The sequence below is a fragment of the Theropithecus gelada genome, chromosome 14 (assembly GCF_003255815.1).
Source record: "Theropithecus gelada isolate Dixy chromosome 14, Tgel_1.0, whole genome shotgun sequence".
Taxonomy (NCBI): domain Eukaryota; kingdom Metazoa; phylum Chordata; class Mammalia; order Primates; family Cercopithecidae; genus Theropithecus; species Theropithecus gelada.
The window spans coordinates 11,256,832-11,284,458 of NC_037682.1; the positions used below are offsets into that span (position 1 = coordinate 11,256,832).

The window sequence follows — 27,627 nt, forward strand, 5'->3', positions numbered from 1 at the left end:
ATCCATTTCTGCACAAGGCTTAGCCCGGAGCAGTTGCTGGATAAATGTTTGCTGAGTGAATAAACTCCTGAAGACAAGCAAGGAGGAACTGTGAGGACGAATCAGAGGAGATCCTACCTTCCTCTGCAAGGAATCACTTGATGGAGCCGATGGCCCCTTTAGGTGGTTCAAGCAGAAAAGACAAAGGGATTCCAGAAGGTGGGAGGAGGGGTCGCCTACACAATTGGAAAATTTCACACAAAAGTCCAGATTTCAAGCTATTTTTAAAATATCTGAAGATCTGGCAACCAAAGCCTGCACATCCCCATGGCAACACCGGCTGGTGCTGAGCGGGCGCTGCCCCCTTCAGACTGGACATGCGCTCTGCAACTCCTCGCGGCCCCGCGCTCCCTTTCGCTGGCACTCGGCCCACCTCACTCAGCCACATCACCTGGCCCCCTGGGATGAGTTGGCCAACCCTGGCTTAAGACATCCCATGAACAGAAAGCCATGCTGGGACGTGGGGACAGTGGCATGCGTCCCCTCCGCCTGCTGCTAAGGAACGTCAGCCTGGGGTCCCGCCCTCGAGTTCTTAGGCAGGTGTCCGGTGTGAGGGAGCTCCGGGAACCACATAATCCGTTCCCTGTGCTGGGTTCTTTGCCAGGTGACGCGAGGGCTCCAAAATGCAGCGACGCCCTCTTGAGGAAAGAGGTGTCGTTCCAGTGCACACCAGAAGGGGGCGACTCTCCCAGCCGTGCCTTCAGAGCTGCCCATGAGGGCCATGGCAACTGGAGCACAGCCCTCGGAGCGTCCTGTGTCCCTGCCCTGTGCCACCTGAGGTGGCAGCTGAGGCCCAGGCTGCCTGGCAACATGATGGGCTCGACCAGAATTGACGGGGCCAGGGCCGCCTCCAGGGGCCCAGGGAGGCCCTCAAGAAACCCATGCACCTGGAAGCGCTTTCGGGCTGTGCCCAAGGGCTGGAGAGCACGCCTCCTGTCCTGGCCTCTCTTCCTCCTCTTCTTCCGGGAGTGTCCGGCCTTCCCGAGGCCTGTGCCCTCAGGGCTGACCCTGTCACTAAATACTGTGTGCTTGGCACTGTGCTCAGGCTTTATACACTGTTATTTAAAACCCCAACAATCCCATAGGTAGGTTTTATTCCCCATTTGGCAGTTACGAGTGAGGAAACTGAGGCTCAGGCAGGCATCACCTGGCCAAGTCCACGCAGCTAACAAGAGGTGGAGTCGAGATTCAGATTCAGGCCTGCGGAATCCTCATTCCCTGAACTGCCTCACTCCCATAAAGGAAACTTTAGCATCAACCTGTGAAGGGAGAGAGATTGGGGTTTGAGGGCAGAGGGCTCTTCTGGTCACTTTCTCTCTCACTTTAGCCGGAGCATCCCCCCACACCCACAGACCCCACTTTAGCCAGAAGACCTCCATTGTCTGCTTTATACACTGATGTTATGAACCCAATATATTGTTTGAATAAAAGGTTTCTGGTGCTTTTTTTTAAAAAGCCACTTAACTAATGAAGAGAAACAAGAGGCACACAGAGAGAGTGATCTGGCCAAGGTCATATAACAAGCGCATCACACAATTCCTGATATCACTAATCCAATCACATCCATTAGGGGTTGGGGGCGCTGCCCGGATGCAGCTGCCCCTGGCTGGGCAGTTTAGATATGTATACTCTGGCTTCACTCCAGCAGCCTCAGTGGGGAGTCGCCAGGCTCCTTTAAACAACATTCCACTAGGACAAGAACAGATGGATAACCCAAGCCAATTAGGAACCAGAAAATCTCCAAGAGGGCGAATGCCCAGAGCAGGGGGAGCTCGGGGCAGCAGCCCAGCTCACTGCAAGCCTCACAGTCGAAAACCTTCCTAAAACAACCCCTTGGCTGCCTTGGAGCATAATTTAATCTTCCTTTGATGACTCCGGATCTCGCCCTGCCTCAGGCCCCTCTGAGAGCATCAATAACCGCTGGGCCCAGGTGGGAAGCCGAGGGGCAGGGCGGGACCCAGCTTGACCAGCTGACCCTGACCTGCGGTGGGAGGGAAGCTCAGTCTGGACCCTGCGGGCTGGATGCTGCCTTGGTGGAGAGGGGGGCCCGGGAGGAGAATGGAAAGCCATCCCTAACCAAAAAGGGGAGCCCTAAGGGGGACCCTCCCTAGCCCCCAGAGCAGGTGGGAAGGGGCAGCTCCCAGGGGTTTCTGGAGGTAAGAACAGAGAGGTAAAAGGAAGCAGGAGTGATACTGAAGACCAGCCTAGGTGACTTTTTTTTTTTTTTTTTTGAGACATAATCTCGCTTTGTCACCCAGGCTGGAGTGCAGTGGTGCAATCTTGGCTCACTGCAACCTCTGCCTCCCCGGTCCCAGTGAGTCTCCTGCCTCAGCTTCCCAAGTAGCTGGGAACTATAGGCGCACGCCACCATGCCCGGCTAATTTTTGTATTTTTAGTAGAGATGGGCTTTCTCCATATTGGCCAGGCTGGTCTCGAACTCCTGACCTCGTGACCCATCCACCTTGACCTCCCAGAGTGCTGGGATTACAGGCGTGAGCCACCACGCCCAGCCTTCTAGGTGACTTTTTAAGGGAGAGGCAATATATTAATAGTACAGTGCCCACATAGGCTTCATAGAAAATGTTGGTTCTAAGGGAGGGAATGGGCTTAGGGCCACCCTGCCCTGCCCTGTGCTTCCTGGCTGGGGCATGGTGAGGAGGTCACTTAATCTCTTTGCCTCAGTTCCCTAATTATTAATGCTAGACTAGTCACAGGGCTGCCGTGAGGGTTAAACGAGTCTAATGTTGGTGGCTAGAAGTCGGGGTCTTAGACCGAAGTCTGCTGAGGAAAAGACCAGAAGAACAGATAGGCTCTCAGGTGAGGCTGGACATTTTGCTTTGTTTTGTTTTGTTTTCTTTGGCTTGTCTGTATTTCCCACATTTTATGCAAGAAACACACATTATTATATAATTAAAATAATATTCAGAGTGAAAATAAAACAGTAGGGACTGCACTTGGTCCCCAGGGGGAAGCGGCTGATCAGGAGAGAGGCCTGTCCATTGAGGGTGGGATGGAAGGGGACAGTTCACCTGTGTCAGAGACACAGGGAGGTCCTGGCTGCTGCCCCAGGGGCCCAGGAGATGGCAGCCCTGCATCCTGGGGGATAGATGAAAGTGACATTTTCTGTCTGGGTATGCCCTAACACGTCCTGAGAGGCAAATCCCCTTCCCCTACTCAGGAGGTGCCAGGCAGGGGAGGCAGCACAGAGGAGAATGCTGCCTGCTTATGGGCACCCGTGTGTTTCCCATTGGTTGTCCTCAGCTCCAAGTCCTCTGAACATCAGTTGAGAAGAACCTTGAACCCTCAGCGGTCAGGCCAGATTCCTTCCCAGACTCTCCCCTCAGTGAGCCTGCCTGGGCTGCTCGCACTGGGTGGATGTACAAAACGGAGGCACCTCTCGGGCTTCCCATTTGGGCCCATGGTGTCCATCCAGCAGCCCTGCTAGGCTCAGCCACGCTGCCCCACCCCCACCGGCCTTCGCTGAGGCAGCCCTTTGAGGAGAGCTGGGCTTGGTGGGTCCACAGCACTCTCCCTGCCAGTGATGTTAATCCGCAAAAGAAAGTCAAACATTAGCCCGGGAAACAGCTTATGCCTTATATAAGCCCCCCTGGGGGAGGCACAAACACAGCTTGTTAGAGCTGAGCTGCCCAACTACAGCAGCAGCCGGCCCCTAGGACAGAGCAGGGACCTCAACTACACTGATCACCAGCCCCATCGGACCCAGACCCAGCCACCAGGTGAGGAGGGACGGAGGGCCCCCAGCCCAGGCGCCCAGGAATCCCCGGGAATCTCCTGCGGCCAGGCTCTCATTGCGACTGGCCAAGCCACTAGTGCCCTCTGAGACCCACTTCGGGCTCTTACAGATACCCCAGCATGGTGGGCCCAGCCCCAGGGAACTGCCAGAAGCCAGGAGGCTCTGGGCTTGGGGAGGCCTTTCCCACCAGGCAACCTGTACTCTGCTAACCCTGTGTATCTGCCTGGAGCAACTGGGGACATCTGCCACCCACCTCGCAATCCATCCTTTGTAGCCAACATCCAAGGCCGGGCCCCTCGGTCCCTGCTAAGTGTCCTGCACTGCTCCGTGCATGCAGCATGTGCAACCAGCCTGGCTGAGCACACACACGCTCGTACCCGCAGGTGCACACACACGCAACACACACGCGAGTTCACACAGCTGCGTCCTTATGCTCCAGCCTAAATGAGCACATACCTATAGATACCTTTGTGTCCACACACCTGGACACACACTTACACCTTTGATCCCATAGCCCTCCATGCAGCTGGGTTCTTCCTCAGGCATCCGCACAAGAATCTGCGGCTCCACACACCTGAGCTTCCACATCCTTACACAGTCACACACGCACCGCTCCACACACCTGTGCTCGCATATCCACCTGGTTCACCCTCTCACATATGGTTCCATAGGCCCACGCACCACCGGGCACACATAGACCTCTCCCGGGCCTATGCCCTGCCCACAGCTCTGGCTCATCTTGCCCCAGTGCCATGACCTTCTCGGAGATCCTGGACCGTGTGGGAAGCATGGGCCGTTTCCAGTTCCTGCATGTAGCCATACTGGGCCTCCCGATCCTCAACATGGCCAACCACAACCTGCTGCAGATCTTCACAGCCGCCACCCCTGTCCACCACTGCCGCCCGCCCCCCAATGCCTCCGCAGGGCCTTGGGTGATCCCCATGGGCCCAAATGGGAAGCCTGAGAGGTGCCTCCGTTTTGTACATCCGTCCAATGCCAGCCTGCCCAATGACACCCAGAGGTCCATGGAGCCATGCCTGGATGGCTGGGTCTACAACAGCACCAAGGACTCCATTGTGACAGAGGTATGCCTGGGCAAACCCTCTCCCTCCACTTACCCACGTGCCCCATACCCTGGCGGGCAGCAGAGGAGGCTAGGGTCTGGTATTCCCAGGAACTGAGGACAGGCCACTGGGCAGGCAAAGAGGAAGGACCTGAGTGCAGAAGCGCCAAGAGCCTTGGCTTCTTCCCACTCAGAGTCCAAGCAGTGCTTCAACAAACTGCTACCGAGGCCTGTTCTGTGACAGGCACAGAGCTCAGCTCCGGGAACACAAAAATGCACCATGCCTGCTCCCAGGGGTCTACAGCCTGGTGGGGATAGCACCCATTAAGGAAATACCACACAAAGAAGTGTAAAATCGCGACTTCAAAGTGACTTTGCACTATGACCTACCCCTGGGGTAGGTGTGAGAGTGAGGGTGTGGGGAATGGGCATTGAAGGAATCTTCCCTACACAAATGCCCCTGGAACTGAGATAGAAACATCAGTCAAGGGCCAAACAGGCAGTGAGAGAAAGGAGGAAAATTCCATCTTGTGCAAAGGCCCCAAGGTGGGAGGGCTGTGGAGGAGGGACCGCACAGGCTTGAAACACTCCACAGCAGACCCAGAAAATGTCTCATCCCCACACACAGGCACTCGTGGGTTCACCTCTCATTCCCGCAGCCCTTCACTGATTCATTGACTCTCTCACCTGCCACCTCAGGGAAATGCAGAGTTAAATCGGACTCTTCAGGGAACTGACAGGCCAGTCAGGAGCCTATGCTAGGATGAAGATGAGAAATTGGGAATTGGCTTGTATTGGACATCACTAACCGCCAGGCACATTTGCGTGCTTTGTTTGTAGACACTGTCTTGCTTGATTCCAACGTGATGCTCCGTTGAAGGTGAACTCTATCTCCCCTTACAGAATTTTTAAAAATAAAAACCTAAGACCCAGAGAAGGGAAATGATTGTCCAGTGCCACATGGTTGGTCAGTTTCAGAACTGGAATTTAGAGCTAAAGCCCATCAGAGGTACAGGGAGACAAATGTTTATGGGAGTCCAAAAGAGGGAGAAACCGTTGGATTCAAGGGAGGCTTCATGGAGGAGGTGGCGTCTGAGCGGTGAGCAGGGACCAGTGTTTTCATCCTCCCTCGGGAACCATGAACCCCTCAAGGGCAGGATCCTGTGTTTCCTCATGAGAAGAGATGTGTTGCAAAGCCCTTACCTGGTGCCAAGCACTATATGTCTGTGGGCTCCTGGAGGCCCAGGAGATGTAATCTCTTTAAGAGAAGTATTATCTCCAGTTCACAGATCAAGAAACTGAGGTTCAGCTTGATTCCATGACCTGCCTATGTTACACATGGCTACAACCTGGCAGAGGCAGGATTTGAATTTAAGGCTATGTTCAGAGTCTGTGTGATTGCTATTCATTTGTTTAACAAATATTTTTATATAAAGTGTTCACTATGTGCCAGGCATTGTTCTAAGAGCTTCACAGATATTAATACTTTTAACCTTCCTGACAACACTATAAGATAGTCTGTATTGTCATTCTCTCTCTCAGATGGGGAAACTGAAGCACAGAGAGGTTAAGTAGCTTGCTCAAGGTCACATAGCTAGTAAGTCGCAGATTCAGGACCCAAACACACACACCTGCACTCCACACCACCACATTTGCTGCTCTCATATCCCTAGAGTATATCTCCTCCCTGTCCTGTTTGCTACTGTTTCCCCCCAGCACCAAGCATAACGCCTGAAACCCATCAAGTATCCATTTATGGACACCCAATGCATAATACTAAGGACACAAAGTCAAAGAGCCGCTAGCCCTGCCTGCCCTCCAGGAGCACACCATTAGTGAGACGCAGACCCACTCTCAAGGATCATGGGCAGTTTGGTGGAATACACACGTTTCCCAAGGCAGGGATTTTCTGCTGCTTTGTTTACTACTCTATCTGCAGCAGCTAGAATAGTGCCTGGTACAGGGGAGGTGTTCTGTGGAATGAATGAATGAATATGCGCTTTGTACACTCAGAGTGCTCTGAGGCCCAGGGGAGGGTTATCTAACCAGCCTGGAGTGAGGATCAAAGTCAGGCTGGAGTCAGCAATGCCCACACTGTTCATGGAGAGGTGGGAGTTAGTGAGCAGTGCACCCCGGGCAAAAGGAAGGGTGGCGGGGGAGAAGGGTTAAATGCAAAGGCACAGAGGCAAGAAGAAAGACCCGGCTCAGTAGCTCATGCCTGTAATCCCAGCAGTTTGGGAGGTGAGAGTTAGTAAGCAGTGAACCCTAGGCAAAAGGAAGAGTGGCGGGGAAGGAGGGTCAAATACAAAGGCACAGAAGCAAGAAGAAAGGCCGGGTGCAGTGGCTCACACCTGTAATCCCAGCTACTTTGGGAGGCCAAGGCAGGCAGATCACCTGAGGTCAGGAGTTCAAGACTAGCCTGGCCAATATAGTGAAACCCTGTCTCTACTAAAAACATAAAAATTAGCCAGGTGTGGTCGTGCCCACCTGTAGTCCCAGCTACTCAGGTGGCTGAGACAGGAGAATTGCTTGGACATAGGAGGCAGAGGTTGCAGTGAGCCAAGATCGCACCACTGCACTCCAGCCTGGGTACAGAGCAAGACAACCCCGTCTCAAAAAGTCAAGACTGCAAGGGCCAGGGGAAGGCTGGAGGAGTGAGCAGTAGGATATGGGGGTCCCCAGACATGGAGCTGGAGAGGACAGCAAGAGGGCCCATCTTGGATGATACAGAGGTGAAAGTGTAGCCTCTGTCCTAAGGGCAATGGGGAGCCAGTGACTGTGGTGGTGTTAAGCAGGAGAGTGGTACCACAGGTCACCTTCGAAGGCTTGTCACTCTGACTGCCCCTTAGAGTAGTTTGTGAAGTCTTTTAGTCCAGCAGCGGGGAGACCCATTAGCAAGATGCACAGGGATCCAGGACAGAGACGACAGATAGAAGGGACAGTCAGAATAGACACCAGGAAGGGCAGGAAGTTGGAATCTCTGGGACCTGGTAACTGAATGCAACTGAATGATGTAGGGAGTGAGGGACAGGGAGGGAGTCAAAGATGCCTCAATAGCCATAAGTAAGTTTCCAAATGTACTTGCCATGCACCTGTGACCTGGGAAGACAAACAGGAGTACAACTACCCAGGTCCTCCAAAAACACAGAACCTAGCCAAAGAAACAAAAATCTCACAGGGAACAATTAAATCACCGTCAATAACATTTACTGCATGCTCGCACTGTGCCACATGGTTCTAAGCACTTCGGCCACATAAACTCATTTCATCTTCACAATAACCCTCTAAGGTTAGCACCTTTATTATCCCATTTCACAGATGAGGAAACTGAGGGACAGGTCACCGGCCCAAGGCCTCATGTTTCATACAGGATGGAGTGAGGAGTCAAAGTCAGGAGTCAGGCTCCAGAGCCTACGCTCCTCAGGAATGCACAACCCCCAACCCACAATCCGTAAGGCTGACTGTGCACCCTGCTGCCCAGGCCATCACAGATCCTCCTTCCCTGCCTCCGGTAGCATCTCCAGGGCAGGGAACATGCCTCTCTCACCCATCTCTGTCATCATGGGACTAGATGCATGGCAAGCGCTCAATCAACACTGAATGAAGGACTTGCCCCCTCAGAGCCTGGTGGGAGAGACAGACGGGAGGGATGCAGACCCTGCTCACTGCGGGGAAGTGGCTTCCTTTCCAGAAAATCCCTCGAGCAGCCTCTAGGAAGGCCAGACGGAGAGAGAGGTTGCAGGCCTTGAACCCAGTCAAGCATCAGTTCACGCTTGAGCCAGTTCCCAGTTACCATTTCAGCAGCTGAGACAGTGTGAACCGCCATCCCAATAGGACACCAGAGGTCGCCAGGCCTCAGGGCACTGCACCCTTCTCTGGGTCAGGTCTGGCCCAGGCATTCATCAGGCGCTGGATCCCTAGGACTCTCAGCTGTGAGAGCCCTTAGAAAGCATCCCTGCCCAGCCATTAATGCATCAGTGGCTGGACCCAGCCAGCCACACTGGTACTGGCACAGCAAGGGCAGACCCTTTCATCTTTCTGTTCTGGTTCAGCCATAACAAGTCCAGCTCCATGTGCTTGGGTCAGGTTCTGGTGCCCCTTGGCTAGAGACAGAGCAGTGGCTGGACCTTACCTAGAAGTAGGTCTCTGACGCAGAGGCAGGGAACCGCTGCGTTGGCTCCAGGTGAAGAGGGTGGTAATGAGGAAGGCAGGGTATTTGGTGAAGCGCAAGGTCAGTCCAGGTGACACCCGTTAGTAGAAGCAAGGAGTCATCCCGCAAACAGTGTGGGATCGTGCACCAGAGCTCACAACCTCCCTCTGCCAATGATCAGGAATGTCATGATCCCTAGAAGTCTCGGATTCCTCATCCGTAAAAACGGCTAAGAAAGCAAGTGTGAGGGTTAATGGGGATGACGCAAGCACAGTACTGAGCCCAGGGCCTGGCACACAGCATTCCATTTTCATGTTAGCTGTACTGCTTGCTGGTGCCATGCTTTTTTGCTGTTGTTGTTAATAGGGATGTCTGAGAACTAGCGGGTTTGTCCCCATCAGAAGAGAAGGGGGATCCCCCAGTAAAAAAGGGTAGCCAGCTCTCGCAGTTGTTTCTGGCTCGCCCAAGCCCTGACTTTGCCTCCCTCCTCAGCCTGGCCCTCCTCTTCTGCTCAGATCCAGCTCCTCCCCTACAGTCAGCAACCTGGCAAGTGACCTCGCCACTCCAGCTTCAGTCCCCTCATCTGTAGAATGGGGATTTTAGGGATCCTCCCTCTTGGAGTGGGCAAGAGGGCTGGAGGACTGAGCTGGTGAAGTGCGCAAGCCCAGCACCGGGTCTGGACAGGAGTGGAGGCAGTCTCCCTCCCCCTTCTGATCCCCTAAGCTTTCCTGGCAGGGGTGACCACAAATTCCTTTCTCTTGGTGCAGCAGAGAAGGTCAAGATTTTTCAGAATGAGCTTTATTAGGACATTAAGAGAAAACAAAGGCCTTTAAGTCTGGAAAGCATGGGAACACGAATTCTGGACGCTGGGCTCCCTGGAGAGGCACGTACCCCATAGTCCACACCACTGAACCTCAGCTTGTGGGCCTCAGGGCCTCGGCCGGGCCATGGATGAGCAAGACTCATCTCTCTAAGGGCCGTGGGCTTCCTCTCTGGGCCTTGAGCCTCCCTGTCTTGTCTCCAGGGCTGCAAGAAGCCCGTCTCCCACCCTCTCCAGGGGGGAAGACTGCTCCAAGGGGCCCCCAGGTCGGCTGCTGGAGAAGCAGAGAGGCTGCCCAGTGAGGCCTCCGGGGAGCAGACTTCCACCCCGGGGAGGGTCCCCTGCCGGGTCTCTGGTCAGCCACCTCTGACACTCCTTTATCCCAATCCCCAGTCCCCAGTTGCCCATCTCTCATCTCCAGCAGTACTTCCGCTTCACACCCCCATTTGCCCACCCTCAGCCCTGCCGGGGGCTCATCCTCCCCCATCTCTTCCCTCGCCTCCAATCTGACTCCTGGGAAAAGGCCTGAGAGCCCCCACCCAAACCACTTTTCAAGCCAGCCTGATCCCTATTGACAGCCCTGACCTAGAAAGCCCCTGATTATGTGCACAGGAGGAGCTGGGACCTTCCTGAGCTCTCCAGGATCAGGAACTCACCAGTAAGCACCCACTGTATGCAGGGCCCTGGGCTGGCGTTTGCATCCCTTCTCTCGTGACCCTGCAAATCAGGCACCATGGTCCCCATTTTACAGAGGGATACACTGGGCTCAGTACACTGGGCTCAGATCCAGAAGGTGGCCTTCCCAGCCATGCTGGTGGGTCAAGCTTTTATAGAAGAAGGGGGGTGTTGGGAGATCCTGACTACAGAATCCATGCCCTTTCCGCTGCATTACCTGTCCTTGTGAGCGCAGGCCTTACAATGACTTAATGACATTCATAGTGACAAGAATAATAAGACAGCTATTGTGAATGGAGTGCCTGTTTTCCAGGTATAAGTGCTAGATGCTTTTCATTCCTATGTCATTCACAAGCCTGAGAAGCAGGTACTAGGTACCTGTGGGTACTGATGAAGAGGCTGAGCCACACAGAGGTTAAGTAATTGGCCCCAGAACACATAGCTCCTAAGTGGCAGAGCTGGAAACTGATGTCTTTTTGACTGTCCCCAAGATACCTGGCTCATCCTCTCTGGTCCTTGTGCCCCAGCACAGGTTCCTACAGGGATTCAGGAATGCACACGGGCAGCAGCAATTCTCCCCTAAGCTAGATCTGACCTAGCTCCAAAAGGCCCCTGAACTAAGGCAGGCTATTTCCTTGTTCCTGCTCTAGGGGGTAGGGACCACCTATGTGGTTGCAGGCAGAGCCAGCTCCCCACACACACAGCAGGGCCCCATCCCGCTGATCATGGTCCTGATCACAAACGGCTCATCCTGACTCTCTGCAGCCCACTTTCTGCCTCATGCTCTGCAGGGGCCACCTGGCCTCGCTTCTTGCTGCTCACTCTTTGGATACGATGTCAGAGCAGCTCATCTGGCTCTGACCTTGACTGCCTCCTTGACCACAATCCCAGCCTATGCTGGGCTATGCTGTCTTACAGTGGCCCACAGTAACAGCTCCCGTGTATGGTGCCTTTCCTTCAGCAGCCCAGGCCTCAGAGCATGGCTGTGCTCAGGGCCAAGGGCAGCATCTTGGGTCCAGCAGACCTGAGTTTGAGTCTCTTTCTTGAAATGAATTAAGCTATGCTTGAGCAAGCCACTTACCCTCTGAGCCTCAGGTTCTTTGTCTATAAAAAGAGATAACAATAGTACCTACTTTATAAGGTTATTATGGCGCAAATTGCAAAGCTTTCTCCTGAGCATAGAGCTTTTCTCTTTCTTCCCCACCACCTTCCTGATGCATCAGCCCACACAGGAAGGCATGGCAGTGAGTTTCCTACCCTTCCCTTCCAGAACCCAGCTCCCTCGGGGCTCGGCTATATTCCAAGAAAGGAAAACGATGGTCAAGAACACTGAGCTAGGCCAGGCATAGTGGCTCATGCCTGTAATCCCAGCATTTGGGGAGGCTGAGGTGGGTAGATGACCTGAGGTCAGGAGTTTGAGACCAGCCTGGTCCAACGTGGTGAAACCTCATCTCTACTAAAAATATAAAAACCAGCCAGGCATGGTGGCGGGTGCCTGTAGTCCCAGCTACTCCAGAGGCTGAGACAGGAGAATGGCATGAACCTGGGAGGCAGAGGTTGCGGTGAGCCGAGATCGCGCCACTGCACTCCAACCTGGGTGACAGAGTGAGCTTCCATCTTAAAAAAAAAAAAAAAAAAAAAACAACTCTGAACTAGAATATTGGGAGCAAGAACATTACATGGAATTGCCAAAAGTTGATGAGATGGATCAGCCAAGGTCATGTCAAGGACTAAACAGAAGCACCAGGAAGTTGAGTAACTAGCTCTGTTCAACCAGCAAGTTGCCTTTCTTCCCTCTCTGGGCTTCCTCAATGAAATAAGGATAATTAAATCCAAGGACTCCAAGTGGCACAGCCTATGCGTGGAGACACAGTCCAGGGAAACACAAGTCACACTCAACACTTTGAGTAATAATCAAGACATCTGCTATAGGTTTTCTTAACAGAGCCTCCTTAGGGGCTTTGTACAGAAAGCATGCCAAAATTCTCCCAGCCCTGTTCACTCATTAATTATTTGCTGAGGAAACGTTAACATATACTACGTAGCAACTACTCTGCTAGCCATTAGAGATAAAAACTCAAGGCCAGGCACAGTGGCTCACGCCAGTAGTCCCAGCACTTTGGGAGGCTTAGGCAGGTGGATCACGAGGTCAGGAGGTCGAAACCATGCTAGCTAACACGGTGAAATCTCATCTCTACTAAAAAAAAAAAAAAAAAATACAAAAAATTAGCCAGGCATAGTGGCGCATGCCTGTAATTCCAGCTACTCAGGAGGCTGATGCAGGAGAATCGCTTGAACCTGGGAGGCAGAGGTTGCAGTGAGCTGAGATTGCGCCACTGTACTCCAGCCTGGGTGATAGAGCGAGACTCTGTCTCAAAAAAAAAAAAACTCAAATGAGACATTCTCTGTCCTCAGCAAGATTACAGAATACAGGAGAGCAAACAAGTGAATAAGCAGCTAGAATGCCATGTAATAGGTACCCTACTGGAGGTAAGAACAAGAAAGGGAAATGAGGAGCACCTTACCTACCCTGGGCGGCTAGACACTCTTCTCCTCCATTTATCGATCTGACAAACACTTACTGACCACCTGTTTGTACCGGACAACCATAAAAGAAGTTCCTGGCTCTCCAAAAAGATGATATTGACATGAGTTTCAAAAGACTGCCAACATTACTAGAATAAGGGGATCATAACCAACACCAAAGCAAAGAGAAATGCAATAGCATGGAGCTTCTGTAGTGTAACCTGATTAAATCCAAGGACTCCGCATGGCTCAGACTATCATGGAGACACAGTCAAGGGAAACACAAGTCACACTCTTGACACCTTGAGTAATAATTAAGACATCTGCCATAAGTTTTCTTAACAGGGCCTTCTTAGGGTCTTTGCACAGAAAGCATGCCAAAATTCTCTCTAAATACCTTCCTCTCTCCCAGAAATTCCAGGATGCCTTTAAAAATCTCTCCCATTTTGCTCTACATCTGGTTCCCTATTGCCATGCTTGTCTAGTCCCAATCCTCTTCCGATCACCCCTTATAAAGCCAGCAGGTCCTTCAAACATTCAGGAATCATGCCGTATATTAGTTTCCTAGGGCTGCCATAACAAAGCACAACAAATTGGGTGGCTCAGAACAACAGAGATTTTATTGTCTCAGATCTGGAGGCTAGAAGTCCAAATTCAAGGTGTCAGTGTGTCCTCTCCAAAAGCTCTAGGGAAGAATCCTTCCTTGCCTCTGCCAGCTTCCGGTGGTTGCTGGCAACCCTTGGCATTCCCCAGCTTGTAGATGTATCACTCCAACCTCTGCCCCTCTGCATCATAACATCCCCATGTGTCTCTCTCTTTTCTTATAAGAACATGAGTCATGGTGAATTAAGAACCCGCTCTACTTCAGTATAATCTCATCATATTATAACTTAGCTACTTACATCTACAACAACTCTATTCAGAAATGAGGTCATATTCTGATCCACGAATTGTTAAAACTTACATGTATTTTTTGGAGGGACACAAGTCAGCCCATCACAGTTGCAGATCTCAGATCTGAGTTTCAGTCTCTGTCCTGAACCATGCCATGCTTGGGCAAGTCACTTACCCTGTGAGATCAGGTTCTTTGCCTATAAAAAGAAATAACATGAGTACCTACTTTATAAGGTTATTATGGCATTATCTGCAAAGCTTTCTCCTGATCTTCAGGGAAGATTTGTGTTGGTCTTCAGGGAAAATAGATTTGTGTTGATCTTTAGGGAAGCCATGGCCACATTTTTCTCATCAGTTCTGATGTGCTTCATTAACCATGAAATCTCTGGAGCAATTTAGAGTGCAATTGAAGTTCAATTTTTAAAAAATATTTAACCACAAAACACTCCTCCTTCCAAGCTTCAAAACTTCATTGAAGGATGATAATCCTCCAGTAGACAATTTTTCCATAGAAGGTTTTCCAATCTGACTGTGAAGAAAAAATACTTCTTTCCTGCTCACTGGCGTGTGGTTATATCCTCAGCACACACAGCCTAGACACTATCCATCTTGACATGCGCTCATTCTGGTGAAATGAGGCAGTTCTCCACATAGCATTTGGAGTGTGGGCCCTATGACCGACCTCTCATGTAGACATTGGCAGATCTCTAACTTCTAAGGCTTTCAATCCCTCTGTTCTTTCTGTGGAATGTTCACACATTCAATTCCACAAGTATTTATTGAGTGCCTACTATGTGTTGGGCGCTGTTCTTGACAATGAAAGTACAGTAGTAAACAAAACAGACTAAAAGCCTTATCTTCACCAGGCTGATATTCTTGGAAGAGGAACATGCAATAAACCAAAAAGAGGGAAAATTTTGCAGCATTCTGATGGTATAAGTACTGTGGAGAAAATTAAGTAGGGTAGAGAGGTATAGGCTACTGGGGGTTATAATTGTAAATAGGGAGGTCTCACTGAGAAGATAACATTTGAGCAAAGATCTGAAGGAGGTGCAGGCCAAGTAGCTATCTGGGAGAACATTCTAGAAAAAGAGAACAACATACGCCAAGACTCTGAAGTAGGAGCATGCTTGAAATGTTTACAGAGCAGCAAGGCAAACAATTCAACAAGAGTGGAGTATGTGAGGGAGAGGGCAGTAGCAGGTGAGAGCAGAGAGGTGACAGGGATAAAGATGTTAGCTGATTTTCCAGGGCCTCCTAAGCCGTTGTAAGGATTCGGGCATGTTCTAAACAGGACTCAAAGTTTATTCCAGGAATGATATTTTCTATAAATTGATCAATTTTCTGGTAGAAACCAGCTCGTGACAGTTATTCTAAAGCCTACATGATCATGAGCATCATGGTAGAAACCAAGACCCAGCATATCTGGTCTCAGACGGTGGAGCAGGACAGCAGCCTGAAACTATTCCAAGCAGGTCTGACAATTGACCTTCTCGTGATCCAAACAGATGATTCATTTCTTAAGGCACTAATTATCATGGAGGTTGGGATAAAACTCTAATTTCCATTTGCAACTTCTTATGGGATGTATCAGGATAGGCTAGGTTATTATAACAACAATAATTCATGGTTTGAAGAATATTGAAGTGTTTCTCTTTCTCATGTAACAGTTCCAAGGTGAGTAGCATTTTAGGCCTGTGGGTGGTTCTGCTCCACAGGGTCATTCAGGGACCCAGACTGACAGCAACTCTCCAGAGTTGTTCTAGTTGTCACCATTCCCACCAACAGGAGGAGAGAAAGCGTGCAAGTCCAGACTAGGGAATCCCTCTTAAGCAGATGAAGTGGAAGTAACATACATCTCTTCTACTCACATTCCATTGTCAAGAACTACATGGCCCCACCCAGTACGAGGTCATCAGTGAAATGTGCTATTTACTATAGAAGAAGGGGTGAACGAATTTAGGTGAACGGTAGGTCTGTCCTTTAGATTTTCCTAAAGGGACTTTACACAGCCTGCCACAAAGTACCAGAAGTCTCTCTAGATGCCCACTTGCATATTCCACCTCACACCCCCTTGCTTTTTCCTTTGCCTTTTTCCCTCCCCCATCTCCTCCCAACACACATACCATGCAGGCCCCCTTCCCAACTAAAAGGGACCACCAGGCTTGCTGGCCATGCTAGGCCACTCTGAGACAGCTGCAGGACCTGGAGACTCCTTCCACCATCATCCTCCCTCACTTCCAGCTGAGGAAAGTGGGAAAGAGCTCCCTGGAATGTGTGGTTCTTCACCTTTTGGAATGTTTTGCTTCCAAAACATTCTTGTGAGGCATTTCTATTGAATTAAATTCTCCACTTCATTGCACAAGTAATTCAGATGGCTGGAGCAAAGGGTGCATGTTGGGGATTAGCAGATTAGACCAGACAGGTAGGCAGAGGCCAGAGCATGGAGGGCCTCATAAACCTGTGTTAATGGGGCATTATCTTTACCCAAAGGGCAAGGAGAAGCCAGTGAGCACTTTAGGCAAGACAGGCACCTGATTTGAGTGACGTTTTAGCCCTTCAGGTTATCAGTGAAAGCATGGCTAGGAAGGGATGAGGCCAAAGGCCAGTAGACCTGTCAAGAGGTTGCTGCGGCAGCCTCATCTGGGCCTCAGTTTCTTTATCTGTAAAATAGGGTGATATTAGCACCTACATAATAAAGTTATTGTGAAGATTAAAGTTAAAACATGGAAAGAGTTTAGAACAGTGCCCAGTACCTAGAATGCCCTCAATAAATATCGGCTGTTATTATTAATCTAAGTGCAAGATGATGAGGCCTACACTAAGGCAGTAGTAGTGGAAATAGAAGAATCCACATTCAAGAAATACAAAAAAGCTAGAATCTTGAAGATCAAGTGATTGTGGAGTAGGAGAGGGAGGAAGGAATCAAGGGGGTTATCAGCATGATCTCACTTATATATGGTATCTAAAAAAAAGTCCAGTTCACAGAAGTAGAGAGTAGAATGATGGTTACCAAAAGCTCGGGGGGAAGGGGCTGGAGCAAAGGAATGGGGAGTTACTGATCAAAGGGTACGAAGTTTCAGCTAGATAGGTGGAATACGTTTTGAGATCTGTTGCACAGCATGACGGCTACAGTCAAGAACAATGATGTATTGTTTATTTCACAATAACTAAAAGGGTGACTTTCAAATGTATCACCACAAAAAATGTCAAGTAAATGAAGTGATGTTAATTAGCTTGATTTCATCACTTCACATTGCATACACATATCAAAACATCACATTGTTTTCATACATGTAAAATAATTATGATTTGTCAATTAAAAATAATATAATTTTTTAAAAATAAAAATAAAAAAGAGGCTGGATGTGGTGACTCACATCTGTGATCCCGGTACTTTGGGAGGCCGAGGCAGGCAGATCACTTGAGGCCAGGAGTTAGAAACCAGCCTGGGCAACATAGTGAGCTTTAGCCAGGTGTGGTCATGCACACGTGTAGTCCCAGCTACTTAGGAGGATGGCTTTAGCCCAGGAGATTGAGGCTTCAGTGAGCCACGATCATGCCACTGTACTCAGCCTGGGCAACAGAGTGAGGCCCTGTCTCAAAAAAAAAAAATGAATGTAATTAATTAATTAAAAAGAGAATGTTACCAGTCCCTGAGATTGGGACTTTAATAAGAAGTGAGGTGATAAGTCCTATTGAATCTGGGATGTGCCTGTGACTTTATCCAGGTGGAGTTCTCAACTGGGACCACTGAATCTGCTCCTCTGGGGGTCAGAAGAGAGGTTGGGCTGCAGGTAGAGATTTGGAATCTTCAGCATAAAATAGGAATTGAAGCCATAGGAACAGATGGCATCGCCTGGGGAAAGTGGAGAGAGAGGAGGATTCAGGAAGAGCCCTGGGAAACTCCAAGGGCTAGGCAGAGAGAAAGGAGCCGTGAAGGAGAGGAGCGCAGAACAGCAGGAAGCCCGATGGAGGGTGAGATCGGCAGCGTCCACATCTTCCAGAGGGCAAGCCAGGCCAGGATTCGGGACGCTGCGTTGTGGACTGTGAAAATGAAGCTTCAGCGACCTTGATAGGCACAGATTCAGTAGACGGGTTGGGGGCAGAATTGAAACATGAAAAGGAGATGAGGATGGAGTGATACCAAGTACAGCTCCTCATTCAAAGGATTTGGCTTTGAAGGGAAGAGAGAAATTAAGTGAATGGGAAAGGAAAGAGGTGTTAAGATGGAGAGATTTGGACACACCTAAATACTGATGAGGAGGAGCAGAGAGAGAGAGAGACTGGATCTGCAGGAGGAAGAGAGGTGGCAAGGATAGAGGAACGTCCCTGTAGAGGAGAGAAGGCAAGGTCAAGGGGGTAGGCAGAGGGACTGGCCTGGGCTATGTGAGGGGCAGGGAGGAGGCAAACAGGGATGCAGGCAACTTGGAGAGGAGGAAGAAGTTGAGGTCAGACCTGGATGTGGCAGCTGAGTAGACTTTGAGACCCATACGAGAGGCCACACATGCCTGAGGGATGCAGGTCAGGGGCCAGAGTACCACAGACAAACCAAGAAGCTCCGAGCCAGGCTGAAAAAGGAAATGGTCCTTGGGAGGTAGGGGTTGAGTCAGGACGCTGGGAGAGGAAGCCCACATGTATGAGGGCACAGGCTGAGCATGGCTGAGCAGGCTGTCTACACTGAGTCAGGCTAGCCCTACCTTTCTCTCGTGCAGTGGAACTTGGTGTGCAACTCCAACAAACTGAAGGAGATGGCCCAGTCTATCTTCATGGCAGGCATACTGATTGGAGGGCTCGTGCTTGGAGACCTGTCTGACAGGTGAGACGTGGGGGCACAGCCCATGGAGGCATGACCCATGGAGACCCCTCCCTACTCTGCTCCACCCATGCACCCCCAAAGAGGCAAAGAGCTGGGGGAGGGTGCAATGGCGCTTGCTGTGTGGCCTTGGGCAAACCTCACTACCTTTCTGGACTACAGCCTTCTCTCCACCCCAAGGCCCTTACGACTGGAATCTTCTAGCCTTCCTTGTTTTTTGTTTTTTGTTTTTTCTTAAGACAGAGTCTCACTCTTGTTGTCCCGGCTGGAGTGCAATGGCACGATCTCGGCTCACTGCAACCTCCGCCTCCCAGATTCAAGTGATTCTCCTGCCTCAGCCTCCCAAGTAGCTGGGATTACAGGTGTGTGCCACCACGCCTGGCTAATTTTTGTATTTTTAGTAGAGAAGAGGTTTCACCACGTTGGTTAGGCTGGTCTCAAACTCCTGACCTCAAGTGATCCTCCAGTCTTGGCCTCCCAAAGTGCCCAGATTATAGGCATGAGCCACCGTGTCTGGCCTCCAGCCTTCCTTTCTTCCAAGGGAAAAAAATCTCCAGGTTTTGGGACACAGCGTAGTGGCTGTGTAGCAGTGGAGGCAGAGAAGATGGACTGCTTAGAGATGGGTGGTCCTTTGACCCCTGCTCAATCAGCTAAGCTGAGGCGGATGTAGAGGAGATCACTCATTAACTCAAACCTCTAATTGCAAACTTGTCAAAAATAGCAATTACCAAGAAAGCTCTGTCCGGGGAGGGAACTTCATGTGCCCCACAGGAAAAGGTTGGGGGTCGGGTCCAGCCCTTTGCCCCACAGCCTGCAGAGTCACTCCTCTTGGCAGGCACACTGTGGCTAACTCGGCCCCTCCTCTCCTTTGAGCCACAGGTTTGGCCGCAGGCCCATCCTGACCTGCAGCTACCTGCTGCTGGCAGCCAGCGGCTCCGGTGCAGCCTTCAGCCCCACCTTCCCCGTCTACGTGGTCTTCCGCTTCCTGTGTGGCTGCGGCATCTCAGGCATTACCCTGAGCACCGTCATCTTGAGTGAGCTGCAGTGGGGCAGGGAGCTGGGCTTTGGGGAGCACCATCCAGAAGCCAAAAGAGAATGGGGTCTGGGTCTGGCTCAACCACAGGCTCCCTGTGACCTTGGTCAAGGTGCTACCCCCTCTCAGGACCTCAGACGCCTCACTTAAACTTAACAGTGACAACAAGCGTAGTAATAGCAGCTATCAGTACTGAGGACTCACCCTGGGCCTGATACTCTGCTGGGTACACAATCTCCTTCAATAACACCTGCAAGTCAGTGACACTGTTATCCCCATTTTACAGATCAGGAAACTGAGGCAGAACAAGGAAAGTCACTTGCCACTGGAGAAGCAGTGGTCAAGAGCGTGAGTTTGGAAACAGACACACCTAGGTTTGAGTCCTACCCCCTTGAGCCACAGCTGTGGCATCTGTGAAATGGGGATGATGAACTTAGGGTCAGCATCAGAACAGCAGGAAGCCCCAATGGAGGGCAATATCAACAGCATCCGTGGGGAGGATATCAGTAGCCATAGGGATGCAGAAGCTGGTGCCCCTTCACGGGGAGGTGCCTGGGACCTAGCAGAATGCTAATCTGATCCTTGGACTCCTCCCACAGATGTGGAATGGGTGCCTACCCGGATGCGGGCCATCATGTCGACAGCACTCGGGTACTGCTACACCGTTGGCCAGTTCATTCTGCCCGGCCTGGCCTACGCCATCCCCCAGTGGCGTTGGCTGCAGTTAACTGTGTCCATTCCCTTCTTCATCTTCTTCCTATCATCCTGGTATGTGGCCCTCTCCCCTTCATCTGTTTCCTTAGGCGCCCCAGGGCCAAAAAGGGGAGCCTATACCTGGCCAGGCTGGCCAAATCTGTGTCCCCGGGCACCCTGTCCCAGAGTCAGGGACGGGCACTCCAGGAAGGAGGAATGACATAAACAAATGCATGCTGCAGGAGAGAGCAGGGATGGGGGCACGTGGGGAAGCGGGGCCTGCCTGCAACTGAAGAAGAGGGTAAGTGGAGGTGGACGGGATGGGGACCGGCTGGGAGAGCACAGAAAGCTGGGGGAGGCTGGCCTTCATGTGGAGGGAGGTAGAAAGCCACGGAAAGAGTCTGTGGTGCTACAGGCCTGACCAAGTTTCCAGCTGTGACATAATAGCCCAGAAGGACAGACCCAACTGAGTGGGGACAACAGACAGATGGGAGGGGACGGTGCAGGGAGGGGGATTCTGGGAGACTAATCTGGGATATACCTTGAAGGAAAAATCTGGAGAATTTGGGACTGCTGGAGTTGAAGTACAAAGGAAAGTTCAAAGAGGAGCCTGAGCCTGGGAACCGGGGAAAATGGAGGTGCCTGGGTCAGAGACCCAGGGTGGGCCGAGAGCTCATTACCAACATGTTGAACCTGAGGCCACACTGAAGGACAGGAAATGGGTCTTTAGAAAGTAGTCAGAGCTGGCCGGGCGCGGTGGCTCACGCCTGTAATCCCAGCACTTTGGGAGGCCGAGGCAAGGGGATCACTTGAGGTCAGGAGTTTGAGACCAGCCTGGCCAACATGGTGAAACCCCATCTCCACTAAAAATACAAAAGTTAGCCGGGCATAGTGGCGCATGCCTGTAATCCCAGCTACTCGGGAGGCTGAGGCAGGAGAATTGCTTGAACCTAAGAGGTGAAGGTTGCAGGGAGCCAAGGTCACGCCCAGCCTGGGCAACAAAAGCAAAACTTCGTCTCGAATCACAAAAAAAAAAAAAAAAAAAAAAAGTAATCAGAGCCAAAGAGCAGGAAATCCCCACAGGAGCTCAGGAAAAGAAGTGAAGTCTTGGAGTGACCTTTTATTGAGTATCTGCTACGCGCAAGGCCCGTTTTGGGCATCGACCTACATCGTCTGTGATTCTCATGGCTTCTCTGAGTGAGGGAGACATTATTGTCCCCATTTTACAGATGAGGAAACTGAGGCTCAGAGATGTGAAGCAATTCCTCAGAGTTACATGAAAAGATGCAAAGCTGGGATGGAACATCAGCTCGGAAATGAGACTAGCAGCTCCCAGAGGGGATGGGCAACCTGGGCCTGAGAGCACGCAGAGTCAGGAGGCAAAATGAGGGTGGGCGATTGGCAGAGTACAGTTGAGAGCTTGGGCCAATTCACTGTGTGACTTGGGGCAAGTCTCATGCACTCTGAGCTTCCAGATTTTTCTAGGTAGCCGGGCGCAGTGGCTCACGACTGTAATCCCAGCACTTTGGAAGGCCAAGGCGGGTGGATCACGGGGTCAGGAGTTTCAGACCAGCCTGGCCAACATAGTGAAACCCTATCTCTACTAAAAACACGAAAAATTAGCCAGGCGTGGTGACACGTGCCTGTAATCCCAGCTACTCAGAGGCTGGGGCAGGAGAATCGCTTGAACCCGGGAGGTGGAGGTTGCAGTGAGCAGAGATCACGCCATTGCACTCTAGCCCAGGCAATAGTGCGAGACTGACTCCGTCTCAAAAAAAGAAAAAAAAAAAAGAAAATTATTTTTCTAGGTAAAATGAAGATAATGTTGCTTGTCACCCAGAGTTTCATGGGTCTGGTACACAGGAAGGCTCACTAACTGTAAGCCATTCCTGCCATAATTCTCGGGAAGAGGAGGATAGAGTCCAGGCCTTGCCATGGTTTTGGGAGGAAGTCACTGATAATCTTGGTAAGAGCAGGCTCAGAAGACCGTCAGGGCAGGAGGAGGGACAGCAATGGGCCCAGGAAGCTGCCACCATCAGCTGGGGCAGTGGCCTGAGGCCAGGCGACCAATATCCACTCCCTAAGGGCCTCACTGGATCCAGGTCACCCACAGGGGCTACAGCTAAAGCTGACCCCGCCTTGGACCAGACTTCTCCAAACACGACTCCTTTCTCCCCACATCTCAGCCTCTTCCTTTCCTCTTATCCTAGTGACCCTCAGGGACTGCTCAGAATGAGCCAACCTCAAAAGCATAGCCTGGGGGCAAGGGAGAGTGGGGGTGACTGCCCATTTATCAATCCCAGGACCCCATGTTGTGCTCACTCCCTCCCCACAACTCCCCGCAGCAGAGTTAGTCCTTTGCAGGGAGAATCTGAAGCTTCCAAAGCCTAGTCCCTAACCTCACCTTAGCCTCCATCCCCCTCTCAAGCTGCCCTGTGGCTAGGCTGGGAATGCAGCCCAAGGAGGGCTGGGGAGGTGGATGTGCAGGACCCTCCAGCAGTCCAGCCTTGAACATGCCGTCCCCTCCCCAGGCCCCACCTGCCTTGGCCTAGAGCCTGGGGCTCCTAGTGAAGGAAGACACCCAACAATAACAAGCGGCCCAGGTCGGGGGTGGAGGAAAGGCTCTTCTGGAAGGGGAAGAAGAGAACACTGGAATTTGTGCTGGCTGCAGGCAGCCCAGGTGCAGAGTTTGGCCAAGTTTAAATTCCATGAAACCTGCAGTGAGATAGCTCAGGTTTCTGGTCTTCCTACCCCTTGGCCCTGGCTGTTGATGTTCTTCCAACCTCTCAAAAGGGGCTCTGGAGTGGGAGGAGCCACTGTGACTGGTCTCTGGCCCCCAGGTGGACACCAGAGTCCATACGCTGGTTGGTCCTGACTGGAAAGTCCTCGAAGGCCCTGAAGATACTCCGGCGGGTGGCTGCCTTCAATGGCAAGAAGGAAGAGGGAGAAAGGCTCAGCTTGGAGGTAGGGGCTGAGAAGGACTATAGCGTGGGAGCAGAACCCCTGTGCTCCACTCTGGGGCTGGCCCCTCCCCTTGCCTCTGTTTCCCTGGCTCACACCTGATTACCACATCTGATTCCCTGAGTTCCTCTAGAGGCACCAGGCCTGCATCTCCCTCTCTTCTTCCTGCCCACCAGCTGGTCATTAATGGCACCCCTCCCCCTCCTCTGCCCCAAGGAGCTCAAACTCAACCTGCAGAAGGAGATCTCCTTGGCCAAGGCCAAGTACACCGCAGCTGACCTGTTCCGGATACCCATGCTGCGCCGCATGACCTTCTGTCTTTCCCTGGCCTGGTAACCCACCTCCTCCCTGCCCACACCCTGCCAAGGCAGGGGTGATAGACAAGGCCTCCAGCAGGCTCACCTAAGGGCAAGGCCTACGGCATCTGAAAGAGAAGTCAGGGGATCCCCTCTCCTGGGCCACCACAGCCCAGCCCCAACCCCAGAAATCTGCTGCATTCCTGCCCCACACTCGGGTCCAGCCATCAGGGTCTGCTTCCTTCTGGGGTCACAATGCCCCACTCCTCACCCCCAGGACAAATGCTCTAGACACCTTCCCCAGTTCACATCCCTGCTGTTCAGTGTCCCCACACTCTCCCTCTCTGTCACTGCCCCGCTCTGGGTCAGCTCTGCCCTCTGGAACCCCACAGAGCAAGGCTAGACCAATGGGTTTCAGACTTGAAGACAAAAATTATATTTCTCTCAAGTTTTCTCCTCTGTCTGACTTTCTCCAGCTCCCTGAAAGCCCTTTCTGTGACCTGGCTTCTGCTTCCCATCCTGGCCATTTCTTTGTGAATAGGATTCAATTTATCCAGGAACCCTTCAAAGGGATCCCACAGTTCAGAGAGAGGAAGGAAAACATGTGACCCAGGCATACAGCTCTATGCTCACCTCCCCAGTCTGGATGTTAAACTGCTACCCAACCAAGAGAGATCATTTACTGCCTCCTTTGGTCTCCGAGATTCCCTTCAGTCCTGATCTTCTCTAGAGTCAGTTATCAGCACCTTTGCCACCACACCCTGGACCATGCCCACGTCAGACATGACCAATCAATCACAGCGCTTTCTCCCTGAGCCCAGACACGATCTCAGAGACCTCAAAAGGACACTCAAATAGCCCCTATCATCAGATGCAGTTGGCACAAGAAGTGAAGCTATTCATCATCCTGGTGACCCAATGACCAGCATGGGGAGTGGCCTCTGCCTGGCTGCAGGTGCTAACCAATCCTTCTCTGCCTCTCAGGTTTGCTACCGGTTTTGCCTACTATAGTTTGGCTATGGGTGTGGAAGAATTTGGAGTCAACCTCTACATCCTCCAGATCATCTTTGGTGGGGTCGATATCCCAGCCAAGTTCATCACCATCCTCTCCTTAAGCTATCTGGGCCGGCATACCACTCAGGCCGCTGCCCTACTCCTGGCAGGAGGGGCCATCTTGGCTCTCACCTTTGTGCCCTTGGGTGAGAGACTGGGGCTACCCCAGAACCCTCTGGAAGAGGCTGCCAGGTTGGGCACCAGGGACTTCACTGCTAGCTCTGCCGCTAAGTCACTGTGTTACCTTGAGCAGGTCACTGCACTCTCTGGGGCTCAGGGTCTCTCATCTAGAAAATAACTCAACTGGGCTAGATGACATCAAAGCTTCTTTCCAGATCTGACTTGGACTGGGCAAAGCACGGTGGTATATGGATAGTGTGAAAATTTTTGAAGTATTGAGAGTATCCTGAGTGATATCACTGTAGAGGATAAGCTGAGATGGTAAAATGACAGAGCTCATGCTCAAGAAAGACCCCACAACCTACTCCATCATGACCATGGTAAAGCTATGCTTATTTTATATGGGTGTTAGTTGGTTGATACACCTATATCCTTCCAGAAGAACTTGAGGTATTTTAAGACAAGAACAAGAACATATACAACAAAATATAAATGGAAATAGAGGATCAGAGGCAGGGGAAAACACAAACATAGCAGGATACAAGCATGCAAAGCATTAGGAATACCAGAAAGACTATTACTCAGCTTTAAGTTTGGATCTGAGCTTCCTGGAAGCCAAAGCAAAAAGGGAGACAAGATCAGCTAAGGAGTGAGAACTCGTAGGTGCTCCTGAACCCCGAGGCCCACCACATTTTCTTCCCTCTGCAGACTTGCAGACCGTGAGGACAGTATTGGCTGTGTTTGGGAAGGGATGCCTATCCAGCTCCTTCAGCTGCCTCTTCCTCTACACAAGTGAATTATATCCCACAGTCATCAGGTAGGTGCTGGACCTGGGGCCAGGCCCAGCCAGAGGACACAAGTCAGGTGGGACTGTGGCATTTTCCTCTCCTCTGCCCAGGGGAGCCATCCTTTATGAACCCCACACACAGGCTGCCAATCCCTACTCTGAACCCTCGCAGGCAAACAGGTATGGGCGTAAGTAACCTGTGGACCCGTGTGGGAAGCATGTTGTCCCCGCTGGTGAAAATCACGGGTGAGGTACAGCCCTTCATCCCCAATATCATCTACGGGATCACCGCCCTCCTCGGGGGCAGTGCTGCCCTCTTCCTGCCTGAGACCTTGAATCAGCCCTTGCCAGAGACTATCGAAGACCTGGAAAACTGGTCAGTCACTGCCTCTGGCCCCATCAGTGCTCCTCCCTGGGGAAGCAGGTCTGGGCCCAGGGCTTTTCCTGAGCTCTCTGTCCCTAGGTCCCTGCGGGCAAAGGAGCCAAAGCAGGAGCCAGAGGTGGAAAAGGCCTCCCAGAGGATCCCTCTGCAGCCTTACGGACCAGACCTGGGCTCCAGCTGAGGACAACGGAACCCCCTTTCCCTGCCCTCCAGAGACTGATCCTAGCCAGGCACCTTAGGGGTACAGGGAGGCCCCAGATAGGTCCACCCTCCTAGGATGAAGCCTTCTGAGAGCTTGGTGAAGGTGTCTCCATCACCACCACCAGAGCCTCCTGCCCAGCCCTGGACAGTTCAAAGGTTCAGCCATAGACCTTTCCATACCCATCCCTGCCCTTGTTCTCTCTGCAACCCAGGCCCTGCCATTCTTCTGTCCAGCCCTTCCCCGCTGGCCACCTTCCTCCACTGTCCTGGTTCTCTTCCCCTGAGGTCCCCTGATGTCCCCTGGCTCAGTCCTAACAAGACTGAGTCTTAACAAGATAAGAAGTCCTCCCCTTCTTGACTCCCACACTTTTCTTTGATGGGAGGTTTCAATAAACAGCAATAAGAACTCAAGCCATGATGTTCAGGAGTGGGGGTGGGGATGGGAGCTGGCCACTGTGTGGACATGTGAGCATGCACATCTGTCCATCCACACTTTCATGTACGACAGGCCTGTGTACAGGCACCACAGGTACATGCAAGCTGGACTGATGTGAACATGAGCAAGCACGTGTGAGTGCTCTGAGGTGTGTACACCACACCTGTGCATGAAAATACATATGTGTGTCTACATGTCCCAGTATGCATGTGAGCAGATGACTGACCAAGCCCAGAGTGGCTGCAGACAGAAGCCAGAGCCCCACCAATCCTGATTCCCTTCCCCTGATCACCCCAAATCTCTGACCTATATCTCAGCCCCATGCCCAACAGAGAGTTTTTCTCCTGTTAACTGAGAAAACTACAATGGTAGTTGACCGCTGTCAGTGTCTGCTGCCATGTTCCCGGTTCCCTCCAGCCGCAGGAGAACAGCCAGTCCCTCCACATCCAGCCTCTCCCACCGGCAGCCATCCCTTTCCCTCTGGGGTCTCTGCCCATTCCCTCTATCCTGGCTGCTGCCCATCACCAGTTAAATAAGCTTAGGCTTCTCCCAACTTAACAAAAATCAAAGCAAACACATGCCAGGCTGCTGTATCTCCTTCCAGGGGCCACACTGGCCCTTTCTCCCCTTTGAAGCCAGACTTCATAAAGGAACTGTCTGCCTCCCTGTATCTACCTTCTAGCCTCATACATCTCCCCCACTGCACTCCGGCCCCTACCCCTTCTCCCCTTGGAACTGCTTTCACCAAGAACGCTCATCACCTCCCTGTGCTGAATCCATAAGTCACTCTTCAGCCCTCCTCTTACTGCCCTTTCGGCAGATTTGGTCCTACTGGTCACTCTCTTCTTCCTTGGTTTCTGAGAGGCCATGTGTTTGCAGCTCCCTCCCACACACTGGCTACTCCTTCTCAGGCCCCTCTGGGGTATCC

At 51.7% G+C, this 27,627-nt stretch overlaps 1 protein-coding gene across 4 annotated transcripts; it reads left to right on the forward strand.

The window, feature by feature from the left end:
• Positions 1–3,659: 3,659 nt before the first annotated feature.
• SLC22A8 (solute carrier family 22 member 8) lies at positions 3,660–26,672 on the forward strand. Of its 4 annotated transcripts, none has more exons than XM_025356528.1 (11): positions 3,660–3,776; positions 4,521–4,878; positions 18,637–18,740; positions 19,617–19,771; positions 20,370–20,538; positions 23,304–23,427; positions 23,641–23,756; positions 24,705–24,919; positions 25,602–25,710; positions 25,853–26,056; positions 26,144–26,672. In XM_025356528.1, the coding sequence occupies exons 2-11, from the start codon at positions 4,546–4,548 to the stop codon at positions 26,241–26,243; spliced, it is 1,629 nt and encodes a 542-aa protein (XP_025212313.1). In that variant the 5' UTR covers positions 3,660–3,776; positions 4,521–4,545; the 3' UTR covers positions 26,244–26,672. The 4 variants fall into 4 exon arrangements, with proteins under 4 accessions (XP_025212313.1, XP_025212314.1, XP_025212315.1 ...); XM_025356529.1 differs by having other exon boundaries at positions 4,542–4,878; XM_025356530.1 differs by having other exon boundaries at positions 4,794–4,878.
• Positions 26,673–27,627: the final 955 nt, after the last annotated feature.

Excerpts from the sequence above, each read along its gene's own strand:
- SLC22A8 (XM_025356528.1), top strand. The coding sequence starts at position 4,546 with ATGACCTTCTCGGAGATCCTGGACCGTGTGGGAAGCATGGGCCGTTTC. Across the intron at positions 23,428-23,640 it reads GAGAAAGGCTCAGCTTGGAG|GAGCTCAAACTCAACCTGCA; the intron begins GTAGGGGCTGAG and ends CTCTGCCCCAAG. Across the intron at positions 24,920-25,601 it reads TCTCACCTTTGTGCCCTTGG|ACTTGCAGACCGTGAGGACA; the intron begins GTGAGAGACTGG and ends TTCCCTCTGCAG.